General features: G+C 51.6%; 1 protein-coding gene across 1 annotated transcript; it reads right to left on the bottom strand.

The window, feature by feature from the left end:
• Positions 1-1,838: 1,838 nt before the first annotated feature.
• LOC124681879 (cytokinin riboside 5'-monophosphate phosphoribohydrolase LOG-like) lies at positions 1,839-7,118 on the bottom strand. Its single transcript, XM_047216656.1, has 7 exons — positions 6,808-7,118; positions 6,134-6,231; positions 5,537-5,567; positions 3,511-3,610; positions 3,354-3,424; positions 2,391-2,534; positions 1,839-2,278 (listed from the first exon to the last, which is right to left on the bottom strand). The coding sequence occupies exons 1-7, from the start codon at positions 6,991-6,993 to the stop codon at positions 2,177-2,179; spliced, it is 732 nt and encodes a 243-aa protein (XP_047072612.1). The 5' UTR covers positions 6,994-7,118; the 3' UTR covers positions 1,839-2,176.
• Between the last annotated feature and the right edge of the window lie 10,283 nt (positions 7,119-17,401).

Raw genomic sequence — 17,401 nt, 5'->3', positions numbered from 1 at the left:
ATCTTCATCACTGATAGCATAATCAGAATCATCTAAACCAAACTCTAAGTCAACATCTGCTTCTTCATCAGGCTCTGCTTCTTCTCTCCCTTCACCATCTTCTCTGTCTCCTTGTTGTCCTTGTTCACTTTTGTACATAAGTTTGCTCTTGCTTCTTGTCCTCACACCTTCCTCTGCATGCACAGTCTGAAGTGGAATAGGGGCATCATCTACTTCCCCATGAGAATCATCATCAAGTACTACAGGCTTCACATGACTGGTAACCGGAGGAAGATCTGCTACAGGGAACTCTACCACATCATCCCAGTCAATTGACCTAATAGATTCATCATGGTCCAGGTAGACACTCATGTGATTATGACCAATGCCAACAAAATTTGCCATATCATTTGTGTCAATTTCATCCTCCAAACGTCTCAAACCATTCCTTCCAATTGTTAGTATTGGGATGAGATAATACACTGTCATCCTTCCTTTCATTTCATAGCCCAGACCATCAACCAAATCTTCTAGAACTGTAGGTGACCATGTCCTACTGTCGGCATGATCAAAACACACAACAACACCGTCAACAGCTTCTGTTGTTGCCTTGCCCAAGAAAGTAACCTCCATGGTTAATCTCGACAGAGAAATAGTCGCTATTACGACCTGCCAGAAAAACACATGTAAACGAACCATCAAAATCGACCCTAACCATCTGAAATTGCTACTGCAGTAAAACCCTATCAAACCCCTACCCGTGCTGGCATCCCTAACAGGACAGGAACAGAGATAGTTTTCGTCTCAATAGGCCGCATTCGTCTACCAAACCCTAGCCATAACGAAAAAGTCTCAACTTTCAACTGAAATTTCATCCAAATTTTGGTTTACTTATAGTAATCCGGCGAAAGCGTACTATCTGGCCGCCGTTGCGGAGCCATCACCGGCTTCTCCGAACGCCAACGGAGCGCCCACGAGCATCACAACCACCGATCTCACCGCTGGCCAACCGCGTGCTGCTCCAGATACGGCGATGGCACCGCCGCGCTGCTCCTCGGAATGATCGCAGGTGAGGGGAACTTGCCTTTCAGGAGGGGAGGGGAAGTTGGGTGGTTTAGACACAATAAATTATGGCTGCGAGGGTCCTCTTGCAAAACGTACACGGCCGCGCCGCTTTGCTACACAGATAGGCGGGGTCCATGTCACCAAAGTCGCCCAATAACCCATGATGTATGCCAAACAGTGACATCAATGAGATGTGCGGCGTATTTACTGTACGCGTTGTATTTGTAACGTCGGTGACCGTATCGATTTTGGTCTCCAAGTTTCGGTACCGTGGATGCATTTTACTCTAAAATCAGGGAGGGATGAAGATGCTCTAAGCCGGTCATGGATTCCCGACGTCAAGCTCAGCTTTGGTAGAAAACGGCTTGCCAACCGAAAGCATGTGTGCGTGCGCGCGTGACAGACATCCGCGGCAGGGGAAGAAGACGATGGATCACTCCAGGGCGACACTTTGGTCGCCGTCGGCGAGCCCCACCGGTGTCTCCCTTGTCCCTTTGCCGACACACAATCCTGGCACGGCCTGAGTGCTCCCTTTCCCGGGAGGGACAGGTCACGTCGCCGACGTGCGTGCGTGCTCGTGCGATGCGACGGCGACAACCCCGCTCTGCTTTCCAAAAGCGCGGCCACGACCAACAAACGCTGCCGCGTACAGTTCGTTGAGACGAAACAGTACGCCGTATCACACCGCACGAACCCAGGAAACATCCATGATCATCCACACGTGCAAACGCAGAGGGAGACAAATTTTTTCATTCTTGATTGATACTAATACTAGTAACCAACACGGAGGGAGACACATCTGCTGCTGCTGCTACATAACACATTTATACATCATCCAATTCCTTCCTTCTAGGCTAGACGAGAACAAGCTCTAGCTAATTAAGCTACGACCAAAAGAACACCATAACCAAATTAAGCGCACTCCTGATTAATGCTAACACCGTCATGACACTGGCAGTGACAAAAGCAAACCATTGACAGGGACCAGCACACCGGTTGGATCTTCTCCTTCCTTCTTTTTTTTTGGTGGTTTTCAGTTAGATGTTGCTACTACTTACTACTTAGTTGGCCTGGTTGACAAACGCTTCCAGGATGAATTCGGCTTCTGCGGCTGGTTAGAATCCGGAACCGGTCAGGACGTCGCAATGCCGGACTCCAGCTCCGGCGTGAAGCCATGCGGGATCTGGCTCGGATCCTCCCACACCAACCCGACCTCATACTCCGGGACATACTCCTGCAAAATTCATATTACATGATGAATTTGTGTTCTTGACAGACTTCAATAGGTAAATTTGAGTATAGCAATGTAATGCAGTGGGAAGATCCAACTCAGAAACTTCATTTACCTCGAGCTTCAGAACTAGCTCCTTGGCGGTAGGCGCTGAGATGACAAGGCGCCGAGCATCCTCCTTGATGAAACCCTCGCTGACGGCCATGTCGATGAACGACAGGAAGAAGTTGTAGAACCCGTCAACGTTCAGGAGCCCGATCTGGTCAAAATATTCAAGAGACGAGTCGTTAACCACTAGCTAGTAGTACTAGTACTAATTTGTATACTGATAATAGCAAAAGGGGGAACACCTAGCATTAAGATTCACAAACAGATTTTATTCGGAAAAATAATACTCGAATGGATCCATTCCACGGAGGGCCACGAATCCTAGATGACAGTCCAACATTTGGTAGGGCCCATCAGGCACAAATAATAGCGATGGATATGATGAATCGAACTGGACTAACATTTAAATAATTCGATTATTCAAACCGTCCACCTCTCTACAGCTCCTGATTCGTGGCTCAGTAGTCTACCATGGATGCCAACAATACGTTCCTTTTTCAATGTAAATCTGACTCGTACAGGATCCTTCGGACATCATTCTGTTAGCTGTGTTTCAATATTTCAGAAAGATTTAAACTCTTATCTTACTAGCACAGGGTATTAACAACGGAGATTGCAGATCGCATGCTCCCCAGATCGACTATGTAACATTCTGAGATGGTAGGCTGCTTAAACTATTGATCAATGATTTGCCTCTGGATGGCGAAAGCTTCTAGACAATCACATGGGATGGGGGCACCACCAGGCCAGCCACAATCAAGGGCAAGATGTTAGCGCAAGATCGCAGTGGTTCTAAACGACTTTGTGATAAACTAATTCCTTAGATAGCTGCAACTGAGACAAGAGAAGGATTCGGAAACATGCAGGCAGCACACATGATATTTAAATTATTATTATTGCCTAATTATTAGCAAAAAGGCTATTTGACATGATGGTTCTCGAGCAACAAGGAATCGAAATCGGTCCTTACCGGCTTCTTGTGGATTCCTAGTTGGGCCCAGGTGAGGACCTCCAGCAGCTCATCCAAAGTGCCGTAGCCACCTGTTGCGCAACACATAAGAGTTTCAGAATTTTGCAGGCAACAATTAACAGGAGATCTTGGTAGTACTAGCTGAAAATTGTCGTACCAGGCAAAGCGATGAAAGCATCGGAGAACCGAACCATCTCGGCCTTCCTCTCATGCATGCCGGAGACAGCTCTAACTTCCCCAACAGGCTCTCCAGTGACCTGAGAATTTAAGCAGTAACTAGACTGTTAACCAGCAGCAGTGATTGAAAACCTGTACTGAAACTAGCAGTGCAAAAAATGCCCTGAGAAGGATGTGTGTAAACTGTAAAGAAGTTGTTGATGTGAAGCATGCTAGCATAACACGCAAAGCTGTGTGCGTACTAGTACATGAGCTCATCACATAGTACTCCATATACTAGTAAAAAATCAAGACAGAGACCAGTTCCACGTAATGCATTATTGTCAATAGCCATGACACACTTGTATTCTGCGGCTAGGAAGTAATTTTTTTAAGGTTATTACTAGTTGCATATCCGGTAAAGTTCCAATGCAAGGCAAGGCAAGCGCATGCTGCTATGCACTCTAGGTAGCGATCATAAATCCATGTACTCATTGCCGTTGGAAAGGCGCATTAGATTCATGTGAGGAGCATAAATGCGCCGTGCCTCCCCACGAAACACAAGGCACAGCGAATTGAAGTGGCTAGCAAAATGGAGGGCGAATTAATGGTACTAGCACTAGAAGCATCAAGCAAATAGTAGAGGGTTTCCAGGAGTGGATGGATGGCTCAGGGCATCTCCAACCGCGCGACCCAAACCGCGCCCGCGCGTCCGTTTGGGTCGAGCCGGACAAAAACGCGGCCCAGCGCGGGGACGCACCGCAAAAGCGGACGGCCGCGGCGTGCCGGAACGACGCAAACCCGGCCCAAATCTGGGCTAGGTTTGCGTGGCCGCGGATGGCACGCGCCGTCCGCTCGCGTCCGGGCGCTGGTCGCCTCGTCTCCCTTGGGCCCACCTGTCGGTGACCAGGGAGTCTATTAAATGGGGACTGGAGGGGATCCGGCCCTCCACTCCGGTCCCCACTCCACTCCCGCAGCGAAACCGCCGCCATGGCCCCGAGCCGGGTTTTCGCCGGAGCCAACGACGACGAGGCGAGCAGCGGCCGCCGTCGTCCGCCGGCGGTGCGACCGTCGTGCGGAAACCGAGGCGGCCTCCACATCGGAGAGGCCGCCGCGCGGCGGCGCGGCATTGCCGCAACCGCCGCCGCCAAGCCCGAGTCCTCGGAGGAGGACCCGGACCTCCGCGCCGCCCTCATCGTCTCGGCGGGCGGAGGAGAGGCGCAATGGCCGCAACTCCATGCGGCCATTCGCACCTCCGAAATGGAGGAGGCGGCGCGGCGGGAGGCGGAGGGCTGGGAGCTCTACGCCCAGGCGCGACGGGAGGAGGAGGAGGAGGCGGCGCGGCGGGAGGAGGCCAGGCGCCGCGCCGACGACCGGCAGCCGCCGCCGGAGGAGAGGGTGCCGCCGGCCGGAGGAGGCGGGCGCCAGGAGGCCGGGCGGCGCCGCCGGCGCAGAGAGGCAGCGGCCGCCTCCAGGGCGGCGCGGGTGGCTCCGGACCCCCACTCGCCGTGGGAGGAGGCCCCGCGGTCTCCCCGGCCGGAGGCGGGAGGAGGCGCGCGCGGCGGCAGAGGCCGGTCCCCGGCGCGGTCGAGCCACAGCGTGCCTCGCCGCCCGGGGACCTCGACGACGTCGCCGACGACGCCCACAGGGGCTAGGCGACGCACCGGCGGCCACCGCGCCGCCGACCAAACCCTAGAGGGTTTGGTCTTTTCTGTTTATATTTTAGTTTAATTTTAAAAGCCCATATAGGGGCTTCTTTTGTTAGTTTTTTTTGCCCAAAATAGGGCTATGTACTAAATTTGCCCAAAATAGGGCATATGTTTAATCAAATATCGTTTAAATTTGCCTCTTTTTTGTTTTCGTTTTTCTCCGGTTTATGCGATGCGTCCGCGCGTTGGGCGCAGCACGCGACCCAAACGGACACGCGGACGCGAGGCGCTGTCCGCGTGTCCGGGCGGCGACCCAAACGGCCCAAAACGGACGGCCCAGCGCGTCCGTTTGGGTCGCCCGGTTGGAGATGCCCTCACCTCTCTGGGCATCAAGGACTTGGGGATGACCCTGCAGAAGAAAAGAGAAGGGCAAACAGAAAGACTCGTCAGATTTTAGCATAAAGCAGTCAAACAGTAAGGCCACAGCTTTCTTTTCCATGGCAAGAAACTGGCAATGCACAGATAGATAGCTACAGTGTGTGTGTGAGTGTGTCTGTGCGTGGAGAGAGATGGACCGAATGAGCACTAGACAATAATTAGAGCAAAGAAGGGGAAGCAGTGGTAGCACTCCGAGAGGCAAGGGCTGGTTTTGAGCATGCAGGATAGGAGCCTTTCGGAAGCGAGCTCAAAAGGTAGTTCCACTTCCGTGAATGGAAGCCAGAGGCATTCAAAATGCCCCCCACTGAGAGATGATATGGCCAAGGACTCAATCGCCTACGGCCTACCCCAGTGGCCACTGCTCCCCTGTGGTGATCAGAGAGAAAGCAAAGGCTGCCATTTTGATACAAAGAAGGCGCAGGAAGCATGCACGCACAGCCACAGGAGGAGCACTCATCAAAGAAGAGCCTTGCTAGAGGAGCACCTGCTAGCACGCAAACGACTAGAGAGATAGGGGAGAGAGATAGATGAACTCACCCAATCACATGGCGTCCTCCATCATGAACTGCGTGGGAGACGAGGCCCATGAGGCCAATGGAGCCTCCTCCGTAGACCAGGTCGATGCCCCTCTCCACCTGCAACACCAAGACAAGACGAATCAAGGACAGACCAAATGTCGGATTTCTCTTTATTTTTTATGTGAAAAATACGGAAGAAGAAGCAGCAGCAGCAAAACAAGAAACATTGTTCTTTCGGGGAAGCAAGCGAGGTCACAACCATCATTGTCATCCATGACCATGACCCAACCGCAAGAGCAGAAATGGCAAACGAAACTTTTGGGACCAGTACTTATCCGTGCCGTGCTGCGAGTGAGGCGTGATCGAGCGGCCATGGCTTAGCTGTGCCTGTGTGTGCCAATTGCCATGCCACATGTACATGTACAAGGCATGATCATGCATGCGAGGCGTGATCCATGCAGTGCGCTGTGCACCACGACGCGCTACAGCTCAGCAGCAGCAGACGCGGCTCGTGCCGTGCCATCCCCAAGAACTCGCCGCCACACAAGAACATGCGTGGGGCTTAGGGAGATGGGACGGCGAGAAGGAAGACGGCTACTTTTTGGTTGGAGCAAAATTTTAGACCCACAGCAGATTTGATTTTCAGGTGGGTTTTGACGCGTGGAAAGGGCGAGGGTTGATTTGATAACGTACCAGCTCCTGGCCGAGCTCGACGGCGGCGTCCTGGTAGCTCGCCTTCCGGCCCTTGGCGCTGCCGCAGTAGACGCAGATCCGGCGGAACCGGGAGGACAGCCTCTCGCCGCCAGCGCCGACGCTGCTCTCCGGGGCCACTCCTCCGGCGGCGCCGGCGACCTTCTCCGCCATGGCCTCCACTGCCATCGCCTTCGCCGGCGGCCGCGTGCGGTGGTGGGGGTTAGGGAAGGCTGGTGGTTCTCGCCGACGAGGTGGAGGTGGAGGTAGTTATTTGGGTAGGTGGGTGTGCGTAGACGTAGCGGTAGCGAGAGGGCGAGGTTGGAAGTGCGAAGACTTGAGTTGAGCCGGATGTTGTGGGGGGACGCCTCCATTTATAGAGAGGACGCCTGGGACTATGGCATGGGTCATGGGTGCTCTAGGTTGGTGGGTCCAACATTGTTGGGGGTATGTGGGGCCTGCAACTGAAGAGTACCTTTTATCTTCCTATGTTTTGTTTGCTTTTTTAATAATCCATTTATTAATAATTAGCAGCTTTGCCAAGTTTTCTCATTAGTTTGGTTATTATTTGGAGTTGGTAATGTGGGAGCTAGGGCCTGTTAGCTCAGCTGGCCCGAAAAAAAGTGGGCTCTAGGGTAAAAGGTTATTTTGTAGAATGACAAAGCTACCTCCTCTTTTATGGCTGCAGCATGAAACCCCAAGGTATGGTTTTTCTTTCTCTTCCTTTGCGGACTATTTGTTTTCACATGTTGGCAAAACTACATGTTTTTGTTTCATTGCATAGGATACCTCTGTTCAATAGAGGTTCAAACCCCTTACATCAAGAGTGGAAAATGGTAGTGTGTTAAGAAAGTTATGGATCCATCCTTCTCCTCTTGAATACATTGGTACGTTACGCAGTGTTGAAGGTCAAGATATTTTTTGTGTCAAAGAAGGAGACTTGAATTTGATGTGACATTGCATCGGACTTGGGAGTTAGAGTTGTTACGCCTCATTTGCGCCCTTTCGACCTAGTAGCTAGAAAAGAAAAGACAAAGCTAACGTGCAAGAATTGACGCAAGACATTCATGTTTTTTCTTCACATTAGCGCACATCTTGGACATATGTGTTGCCTCACAAATCATGACGAGTAAAATCCAACCATCATCAAGAATTTCTGCGAGAATTTCACTTTGGTCACTAACTATGGAAAATGAATTTACCGCCATTACGCTTACATATGGTTTCCGCACGCCAACATAGTCATATTCGGTATCATTGGATAAACATTTTTTTTTGTTTAGTTTGCACTGGAAAACCCCATAAAATTTTCTCTCCATGGTATCTGACTGGTGGACCTGAGTTATTAGAAAAGGTACATGTCAAACCAAATAGTATATCGTAAGATCGTAAGATTTGGGTTCTCTAAAATATTTCCCAAAAATTATTCAACCGTGCTTATGTGAAAACCTATCCCCACTAGTTGTGTTTTTTTTGTGTCGTACACGTACGAAGTTCCTTTTTTTACTTGCAGCACATGGATTACGTACGTACCGCGTGGAAGATGAAAAGTGTCCCACGTTCCAAACAGAGAAAATATAGGAGACGTGCTTCGTTTTTCAGTCCAAGCTCCCTTGTGGGCACCTGAGCAAATGGAGCAGCGGAGCTTGGCCTCCAAGAAGATCGGACTTGTGGAGCTTCACATCAAAATACTCCCACCAGTCAGTCAAAATCCGTGTTTATGGTGTCGTGCGCAGCTGTGCCCACGCGAGCAAGTAGAGTAGTATACCCCTCCATTATTACGGCGATGTTACGGTTGAGATTTGCACATGATCCAGATGTGCATTCACTGCCACAGCAACAAGAGAGAGAGCGCGCGCGAGCGCTCGAGCTCTCCTTTTTTTTTAACAAGGAAAGGGTCCAGAAGGCCCAGGAGATTGCATTACGTCACACGTGGTGGGTACAGTTTTATAAGGAGGTCCTCTGGCATCTTTTGCACAGATAAACCTGAATTTGAAGAAAGACCCTCCAGAATTGCATACAACACCCTGAGACAAAAACCTAAAAAGCAATCAGGTCCCTGGGCGCGTCCACCACCAGTCGCCGGCGACCTCGAGACGTTGCTGTCGAGATGCGATGCGAAGAAGCTCGATAGCATGCTTCCGGCGATGTTGCTGATTCGTCGGTCGCTTCTCCTCCTCCGGGAACGAACCACTTGGCGGTGGAGAGACGACGAGCTCCGACGAATCGAGCACTGAGTGATGAGGTCTAAGACCCCGTGTGTGGCCCGATCTTGCGGTTGACCCGAAATCCAAAGAGGGATGAGAGGGAGAGCGCGAAGAACACGATGAACACGAAGAACACGAGGAACTCACGCACGCACACCAACCCGATACAATCGATACTTACCCCCGTGGCTCGATGGACCACGCCAATAGAATCAACCCGGGAGCGACGCGAGGTAGAATCCCGGAGCGGAGAGATTGGTGAGGGAGATGAATCTAGGAGTGGGAGAGAGAGTGGGTAGCACTAGAATCTCACACACCAAATCCAATCATCCAACAAGGGTAGCCTTGATACAAAGGGGATGAAACCCTAGGGAGACAAAGCTCAAATCCATGTCTAAGCCTAAATCTTGTCTAAAGAGGTAAGGGGGCGACCGGGGGTGCTTATATAGGCATACAAGGCAGCTCGGGTCGAACGGGTACAAGTTGGTGGGGTCAAACTCGTGAAATCCGGTTTGACCGGGTCAAACCGGGTCTGTGACCGGCCCACCCGGTCCAAACCGGGTTCTGGACCGGACGGTGACCGGGTGGGGCGTTCCGAAGCCCCGGGACTGCGTCCGGATGGCACAAGCGGAGATTCCGGTCGAAACCGGCCAGGCCGGTCAGGGGGCCGGTCAACCGGGCCTGTGACCGGCCGGCCTCCCTCCTCCCGCTTCTTCTTCCTCTTCCTTCCTTCTTCCTTCATTCTTCTTCTTCTTCCTTCTTCCTTGCACCATGATGAATGGCTCCTCTTCCCTTCCCTCGCTTCCTTGCACCATGGGTGTTCCTCCTCTCCGGTCCTTGATGACTCTTGTACCTAATGACATATAACATGCCGACATGAGGTAGCATTCCATTCAAGGTATCTACGAGGTCGAGTATCGAGAGGAAGGAGTTCACCTTGTCGCATGTAGCGTGGGTTAGGGTTGAAGGTCCACTTGGGGGACTCCTTGGCCATGGTGTAGTGTCGACGATAGGCGGGGTTGCACTTGATGGTCTTGAGGCGTAGGTGTCCGAAGGCCACCCCGCATCATCTCCCCCCCTTGGGGAAGAGTCGTCCTCGACTCTTGTTCCTCCTCATCTCCATGATGTGGCGAGAGATCCGAGATGGATTGGTGAAGGACTTGTATAGTTGCCCTTGTATCCTTATGGATGCTCGTCGTGGTGCGGGCGTCCTTGTTGTAGTCCATGACGGGTCTCCCATGTAGTGGTGGAGGGACAAAGTCTCGGTCGAAGAAGAGCGTGGGGAAAAACAACTTGCGAAAGGAAAGCTTGTGGATGCCAATTGGGTGACCGGCGAACAAGAGGCTCTCAATCAAATACGAAGCATCAAGTCGTTTCTCCAAGAGGCATTTGGCAAAAATGGGAACCAAAATAGTGTGGGTGTATCCAACATGTGGAAGGGCAAAAATTTGTGCATGTAAGAGTTGTATGGTGTCAAAAATGTGTGGTGTAGCCTTGTCCCAAGCAAATGGAACAAACAAAAGGCAAGTATCGGCGGCAAAATTTGGGGCAAAATTGTTATGTGCAATGGCAACGCGATGGAGACTTCGAGCTTGGGAGAGTATGGTTGGCGTGAGCCTAGTATGGGTATCCTCAAGTGTCAAAGAATCCAATGCCAATGCCAAAGATGAAATGAAAAATCCAAAGAAGAGCAACTTTTTGTGTGACATGTGGCACAAGATGCATAAGGTGTCTCTCACATGTATGACATGGTCCTTGAGATTCTCGGAGTGTATGATGATAACATCAAGACATACAACAACCATTGTGCCAACAAGATGTGTCAAGATATGTTGCATAAGAAGCAAGAGAGTTGACGAGGAGTTGGACCAAACCGGAAACTCGACAAGGCAAACCGGAAACACATGAGGGCGAAGGCTTGTGGGAACATACTCTTTGGTGTGATTCCCATGGGTTGGATCCTTGATGGGGTAGCTCTCAATTGCGCGTTTCGTGAGCTCATGCTCCGTAGCGGTGGAAGTTGTCGTGCGGGTACCTATACACACAATAGAGAGAACAAAGAGCGTGTGTGCATGGTAGAGGAACACATCATCCATCATGATGTTCCATGACTTGTGCACATCACCATTAGTGTCAATCAAGATAGTATGAAATGCATGGCGATGGTGCATATGGCAAGAAGGTGCATTCATGGCATGTGGTAACTCATGATCATCAAAAATAGAGAAGGCTATGGAGGCCATCTCATGGACAATGAAATAAGCATTCTTGCATACCAAGCATAAGAAAGAGCAATTGTTCACAATCTTGGATGCAAGGATCATGGAATGGTGTAAACATTTGGGGCAAAGCATGTGGAACATGTTATCATTGTTGTCGACAACCCTATGTAAAGAGCAAGTGTTCATCAAGGGTGTCACAACACAAGCATGATCATAATCATTATCATTGCAAGCAAGCGGGGAAAAAGTGAAACTCTCATAGCATGGCATGGTCATGGTATCACAAGCAATCAATTCCACATGACCAACAATGTTATCAAGCAAAGCATCACATGAAAAAGTGAAAGTAGCATGTGAAGTAGCAAATGGATCATCGAGATCATGCATGCACTCATAAGTCATCATGTCCACTAGTGGGATCATGGCATCATCAACACCTATGTTGTTACCTTTGTAGGCCGACTCATTTGAAGTAGGTGTTGTGGAAGTAGGAGGATCCATTTGGTCGACATGTCCATCTTGGAGCAAGCATGGTGAGATATCATCATCTTCATGCACCATGTACATCGTCTCCATGAGCGGGAACTCGTCCTCCGTGGAACCTAGTGCAACATAAGAAGACACAAACGAGGGAGAGGTTAATGTGTTAGCAAAAGTGATGTCCTCCATGGACCTATCATCTACCTCTCTCAACTCACTTTGTGTGTCACTCATATCCTCCAAACGGAAGCACTCAAACTCACATATGGGGTGGGAGTCACTCAACTCACTATCACTCTCATTCAAGTGGGCTAAGTGGCTCTCATCCTCACATGGGATTGGTACCAACTCATCAATGAAGCATAGGGGAGTAGGCTCGACTTTCTCATCTCCATGCGCCTCCTTGGTTGAAGGGAAATTCCCATGCTCAACCATCTCAACTCCATGCGCCTCCGTAGGTGAAGGGAGAATCCCATGCTCACCATGCTCAACTCCATTGCCTCCTAAGTCGTCCTCAAGTGGTGGCATCTCGGAGACTTGTGCATTGAGCTCGTCGAAGTAGAGCTTCTTGGCGCTTGGCGTTGTGCATTGCCATGCCACGTGACCCTTGGCCTTGCACACCTCACATAGGAGATTGGGACATTCCCGTGGAGGGTGGCCTTGTTGCTTGCACTTGTAGCATCGGAGTCCATAGGCACGTGACGAGGTAGAGGCCATTGTGGTGGTGGCACAAGAGGTGGAAGTCGCCTTATGAGGAAGGTATGCTCGATGTGCACTTGCCATCTTTGGAGTGTTAGGCACCCTATCATGGTGTTTGTCGCCTTCATGTTGAGGCTCTCGTCTTCGTGCATCATCACCATGGCTTGAGTGGTGTCGTCGAAGACTCGTGGAAGATGTTGGTCGATGGCGATCATGAAGTGGCTTGTGGCGGTGAAGCTCATGTGGTGACGTATGTCGATGACGGTCCTTGCCATTCCTAGATGATGGCTCATGCGACTTGGCATGTTGCTTGCCGCGCCTTGTGGAGCTTGGAGACGAGTGTCGATGACGATCATTATGAGGCCGCTCTTGATGCTCCATATGATGAACTCGCCGTAGATGATCATGTGCATAAGCACTCTCATGGTGGCGCCTCGTGGAGCTCGAAGAAGTGTGTCGATGGCGATCATGTTGGGGACGCTCTTGATGATCCATATGATGGTGCCATCGTTGAGGTCCTCTATCTTCATATGTAGCTCCATTGGCCAAGTAGGTGACTAGGTGAGGCTCCGCCATGGTGTCGATGTCGTAGGCGTGGCGTTGCTCCACCATTTCGTCCATGCTTGATGAGCCATTGTCGATGTAGAGCTCGTCGAAGTCGTCCTCAAAGTGGTGCTCCACCATGTCGTCCATGTCGAGGATGCTTGGGGAGCCATGGTCGTTGTCGAGCTCCTCGATGTCGGAGATGTCGGTGATGCTTGGGGAGCCATAGTCGGAGTAGAGCTCCACATGTTCCTCCACATCCGCGGTGCTTGAGGAGGTATCTTCCTCGAAGTGCTCCATGTACTCCTCCGTATCTTCATCTTCGCTATCCATGTTAGCACGATGGTATCTATATGGTGTATGTTAGTGGAAGGAGACTACCTCGCACTCTTACCAAGGTAAGATAGTATTGAGGCACCAAGTCAAAAGTAAGATCAAGTGTATCGGGGACACACGCAAAACCACACGCAAAAGCTAGCAAATATGGTGTTAGGCGAGTGTTGTGGAAAGCCAAAAGACGAAATCCGAAATCAAGTGTATTGTCAAGAGTGGTGGAAATCCAAAAATTCAAATGTCAAAGCGATGATCACTATAAACACGGAAAAGATGTGGAACACACACACGAGATAAGCGGGGTTAGTGCAACCAAAAGTGAGCGGAAAAGTGTATGTAAGGGTGCTCGGTGTCACACTAACACAAGGAGAGGCAAAGCTTTGGTTGCAAATGGAGAGACAACAAGATTCACACGTAGCCTCTCTTCTCTTTTCTCTCTTTTGCTTAAAAGCTTTTTCTCTTTTGTATATGGTGGCACTTGCACTCGTTTGTATCTTTGGTGGCACTTGGACACTTTTGTATGTATGGGCGTATGGATGTGTGGATGTATGGATGTATGGTGCTACTCGCACTCTTTTTGTGTTTTGGGGCTTTTGACGCACTATGTTAGTGTTAGCCTCGCTTTTGCTATCTCGCCACACGAGTGTTTGCTTGGGTGCCTTACTCAACGCTACACACACACCTCACAATGCGGGGCCACGTGCAATGTCTCGCAACACTCAATAAGCAATGCTCGATAGGATAGATCGCAAAAGAAGAGGGGTTACAAGGGGAATGCAAGTTATACCTAGGATGTTAGGCGGTGATGAACACACAACTTGCGATGATGGCGGTGATGTCAAGAGTACGGTTGCAAGTTCGGGGTGCCTCGGATGTCGTCGCTTGCTTCGGAGCTGCGGGTTAGTTTCACAAACAAGGCACTCAAACCGGAACAAGCAAACACAAGTTAGCGGAAGAAAATGGTCAAAGTAGCTTGGCGGTGGTGGCGGTGGTAAGCCGGTGGTGGTGGTGTCGATGCTCTTGCGGATGCGGCGGTGTTTGTTGGGGCCGCGGTGGTGTTTGCCGGTGGTTGGGGATGATGGCGGTGCTTGCCGGCGGAGGAGAGGAGTGGCGGTGGTCGGCGGTGGAGGTGGAGGGGTGGCGCCCGGTCCAGGGGCCGGTTGGGCCGGACCTGGGGCCGGCCTGGCCGGTCACACGGCCGGTCGACCGGGTTCTGGGCTGGCCCGGCCGGTCTGCAGCCCGGTTGACCGGATTTCTCAACCGGGACGCAGTTTCTCTCTCCTGTTCTTCACGAAAATCGACCAAATTGACCAAATCGGAGGGGAAACGATGGAATTGGGGGCTAAAAGTTGGGGAGATAGTAGATCAAGCACTCCAACACCAAATCCATGGACCAAAACCACTCAAAACGCAACCAAATCACAGATCGGTCCAAAGGCAAATTAGGGCTATTTTTGGGGATTATTGGGGAAAAATTTTAGGGACGAAATTGGATGGGTGGGGGGTCAAATCCGCGGAAACCAAAGGCTGCTGATACCATATGATGAGGTCTAAGACCCCGTGTGTGGCCCGATCTTGCGGTTGACCCGAAATCCAAAGAGGGATGAGAGGGAGAGCGCGAAGAACACGATGAACACGAAGAACACGAGGAACTCACGCACGCACACCAACCCGATACAATCGATACTTACCCCCGTGGCTCGATGGACCACGCCAATAGAATCAACCCGGGAGAGACGCGAGGTAGAATCCCGGAGCGGAGAGATTGGTGAGGGAGATGAATCTAGGAGTGGGAGAGAGAGTGGGTAGCACTAGAATCTCACACACCAAATCCAATCATCCAACAAGGGTAGCCTTGATACAAAGGGGATGAAACCCTAGGGAGACAAAGCTCAAATCCATGTCTAAGCCTAAATCTTGTCTAAAGAGGTAAGGGGGCGACCGGGGGTGCTTATATAGACATACAAGGCAGCTCGGGTCGAACGGGTACAAGTTGGTGGGGTCAAACCCGTGAAATCCGGTTTGACCGGGTCAAACCGGGTCTGTGACCGGCCCACCCGGTCCAAACCGGGTTCTGGACCGGACGGTGACCGGGTGGGGCGTTCCGAAGCCCCGGGACTGCGTCCGGATGGCACAAGCGGAGATTCCGGTCGAAACCGGCCAGGCCGGTCAGGGGGCCGGTCAACCGGGCCTATGACCGGGTGGGCCGGTCAGGGGGCCGGTCAACCGGGCCTGTGACCGGCCGGCCTCCCTCCTCCCGCTTCTTCTTCCTCTTCCTTCCTTCTTCCTTCATTCTTCTTCTTCTTCCTTCTTCCTTGCACCATGATGAATGGCTCCTCTTCCCTTCCCTCGCTTCCTTGCACCATGGGTGTTCCTCCTCTCCGGTCCTTGATGACTCTTGTACCTAATGACATATAACATGCCGACATGAGGTAGCATTCCATTCAAGGTATCTACGAGGTCGAGTATCGAGAGGAAGGAGTTCACCTTGTCGCATGTAGCGTGGGTTAGGGTTGAAGGTCCACTTGGGGGACTCCTTGGCCATGGTGTAGTGTCGACGATAGGCGGGGTTGCACTTGATGGTCTTGAGGCGTAGGTGTCCGAAGGCCACCCCGCATCACTGAGCCTCCTTCTTGGAGGTTGAAATTGAGCCGCTCATGCGGCCAAAAATCGTGGCGCCGCTGGAAGGCACCACGTAATTAGCTCGAGGAAGATCTTGCACAGAATCTCCGTAGCACCCTTCAGGCATCAGTCGATGAAGACGGCCAGGGAGAGCCTCACCACCGCCCTTCATCTTGCCACCATGGCAAGGAAGAAGAAGCCGCAGCCTAGCCTCCACCAGCCAACAGCCGCATGGACAGAGATTACAGGGTCCTCTCTCTCGATCCAACATCAGCGCGCCAAGCTCCAGCTCCTCCTCGCCACCACGGCCGGCCAGGAGCGAAACAGAGGCGTACCTTACAGCTCCGCCAAGATACCCCACCTCGCCTCCACGACCGGCCAGGGGAACTTCAGTATCACTGTCGAGGAAGAGGGAAGAACCTGCCACTGCAGCTTTATTGTCGAAGACGGCGCCTCTCCTTGCCACCTCTCCCTCCGACCACCGGAGTACAGAGAGAGCTTGCAGCAGCCCTGACCTGGTCGAGATCGGGCGGCTCAGATCTAGACCGCCGCCTCCACTACTGGGCACACAGACCTTATTATTGGAGCAGCTGCCAAACTCCAACCGCGCCCCTCCGACGAGGACGACGAGGAAGAAGAACAGCAGCAGTCGCCGGATCTGGCCTGAGACGACCAGCGAGCTCCGCCCAGCATAACGCCAGCTACTAGCACAGAGGCCAAAACTACACCTGGTATATACACTACAGAGACCGCAGCCTTTCCTCAGCACGTCTCGACTGGCGGCGCCAGTGAGAACGGCGTCCGGTTGGCCCGGCGATTGGGGATCGGCTCTCAGTACTGTAGCAGCAAGTTGGGGAAAGGAGAGGGGAATCCTCGGTTCTTGTGTGCGCTCGAGCTCTCCTGAGCTCTGTCCCAGCTCGACGTACTGTCACATCGTACTGTTCTCCTGTTGTTGAACCAATCATGGCCAAATCGTCACCACGAGAGAATTGTTTATCTGTCTAGAGTAGCATTAACTAAAAATGGCCGGTGCTCTAGTGTTACGGGCGGCTGCGAGAGACGTCCAGCCCTGTTCATACTACTGCTCAGATTCCGTCGAGAATCACGGACATGTGACATTGTTTTTTAAAAAAACAGGGAATGGCCCCGAAGGACTGGAAACTGAGGGCCTGTTTGGTTCCCAGCCACACTTTGCCAAGCCTAACTTTGGCAAGTATGGCAGCCACAAAAGTGTGGCTAGGATTTTGGAAGCCACAAAGTGTGGCAAAAGTTGGCAAAATTTTTACTCTATGGCAAGCGGGCCATATGGATAGTGAAGTGTGGCAGCTCCAAAATGTGGCAAGAACCAAACACATGCCAAATTGCCAAACTTTGGCTTGGCAAAGTGTGGCTGAGAACCAAACAGGCCCTGAATGAAAAAACGTTTCGCATAAGGGCATCTCCAAGTCGGACGCCCAAAATGTCCGGGAGTGTCCGATTGCGTCGCCTAGT

Source organism: Lolium rigidum, unplaced genomic scaffold (assembly GCF_022539505.1).
Source record: "Lolium rigidum isolate FL_2022 unplaced genomic scaffold, APGP_CSIRO_Lrig_0.1 contig_58280_1, whole genome shotgun sequence".
Taxonomy (NCBI): domain Eukaryota; kingdom Viridiplantae; phylum Streptophyta; class Magnoliopsida; order Poales; family Poaceae; genus Lolium; species Lolium rigidum.
This window is presented reverse-complemented; position numbering and strand designations above follow the sequence as displayed.

Coding starts and splice junctions, on each gene's coding strand:
- LOC124681879 (XM_047216656.1), bottom strand. CDS start 6,993: ATGGCAGTGGAGGCCATGGCGGAGAAGGTCGCCGGCGCCGCCGGAGGA. Junction 6,232..6,807: donor TCGAGCTCGGCCAGGAGCTG/GTACGTTATCAA, acceptor TTGGTGTTGCAG/GTGGAGAGGGGCATCGACCT. Junction 5,568..6,133: donor GGAGGACGCCATGTGATTGG/GTGAGTTCATCT, acceptor TTTCTTCTGCAG/GGTCATCCCCAAGTCCTTGA.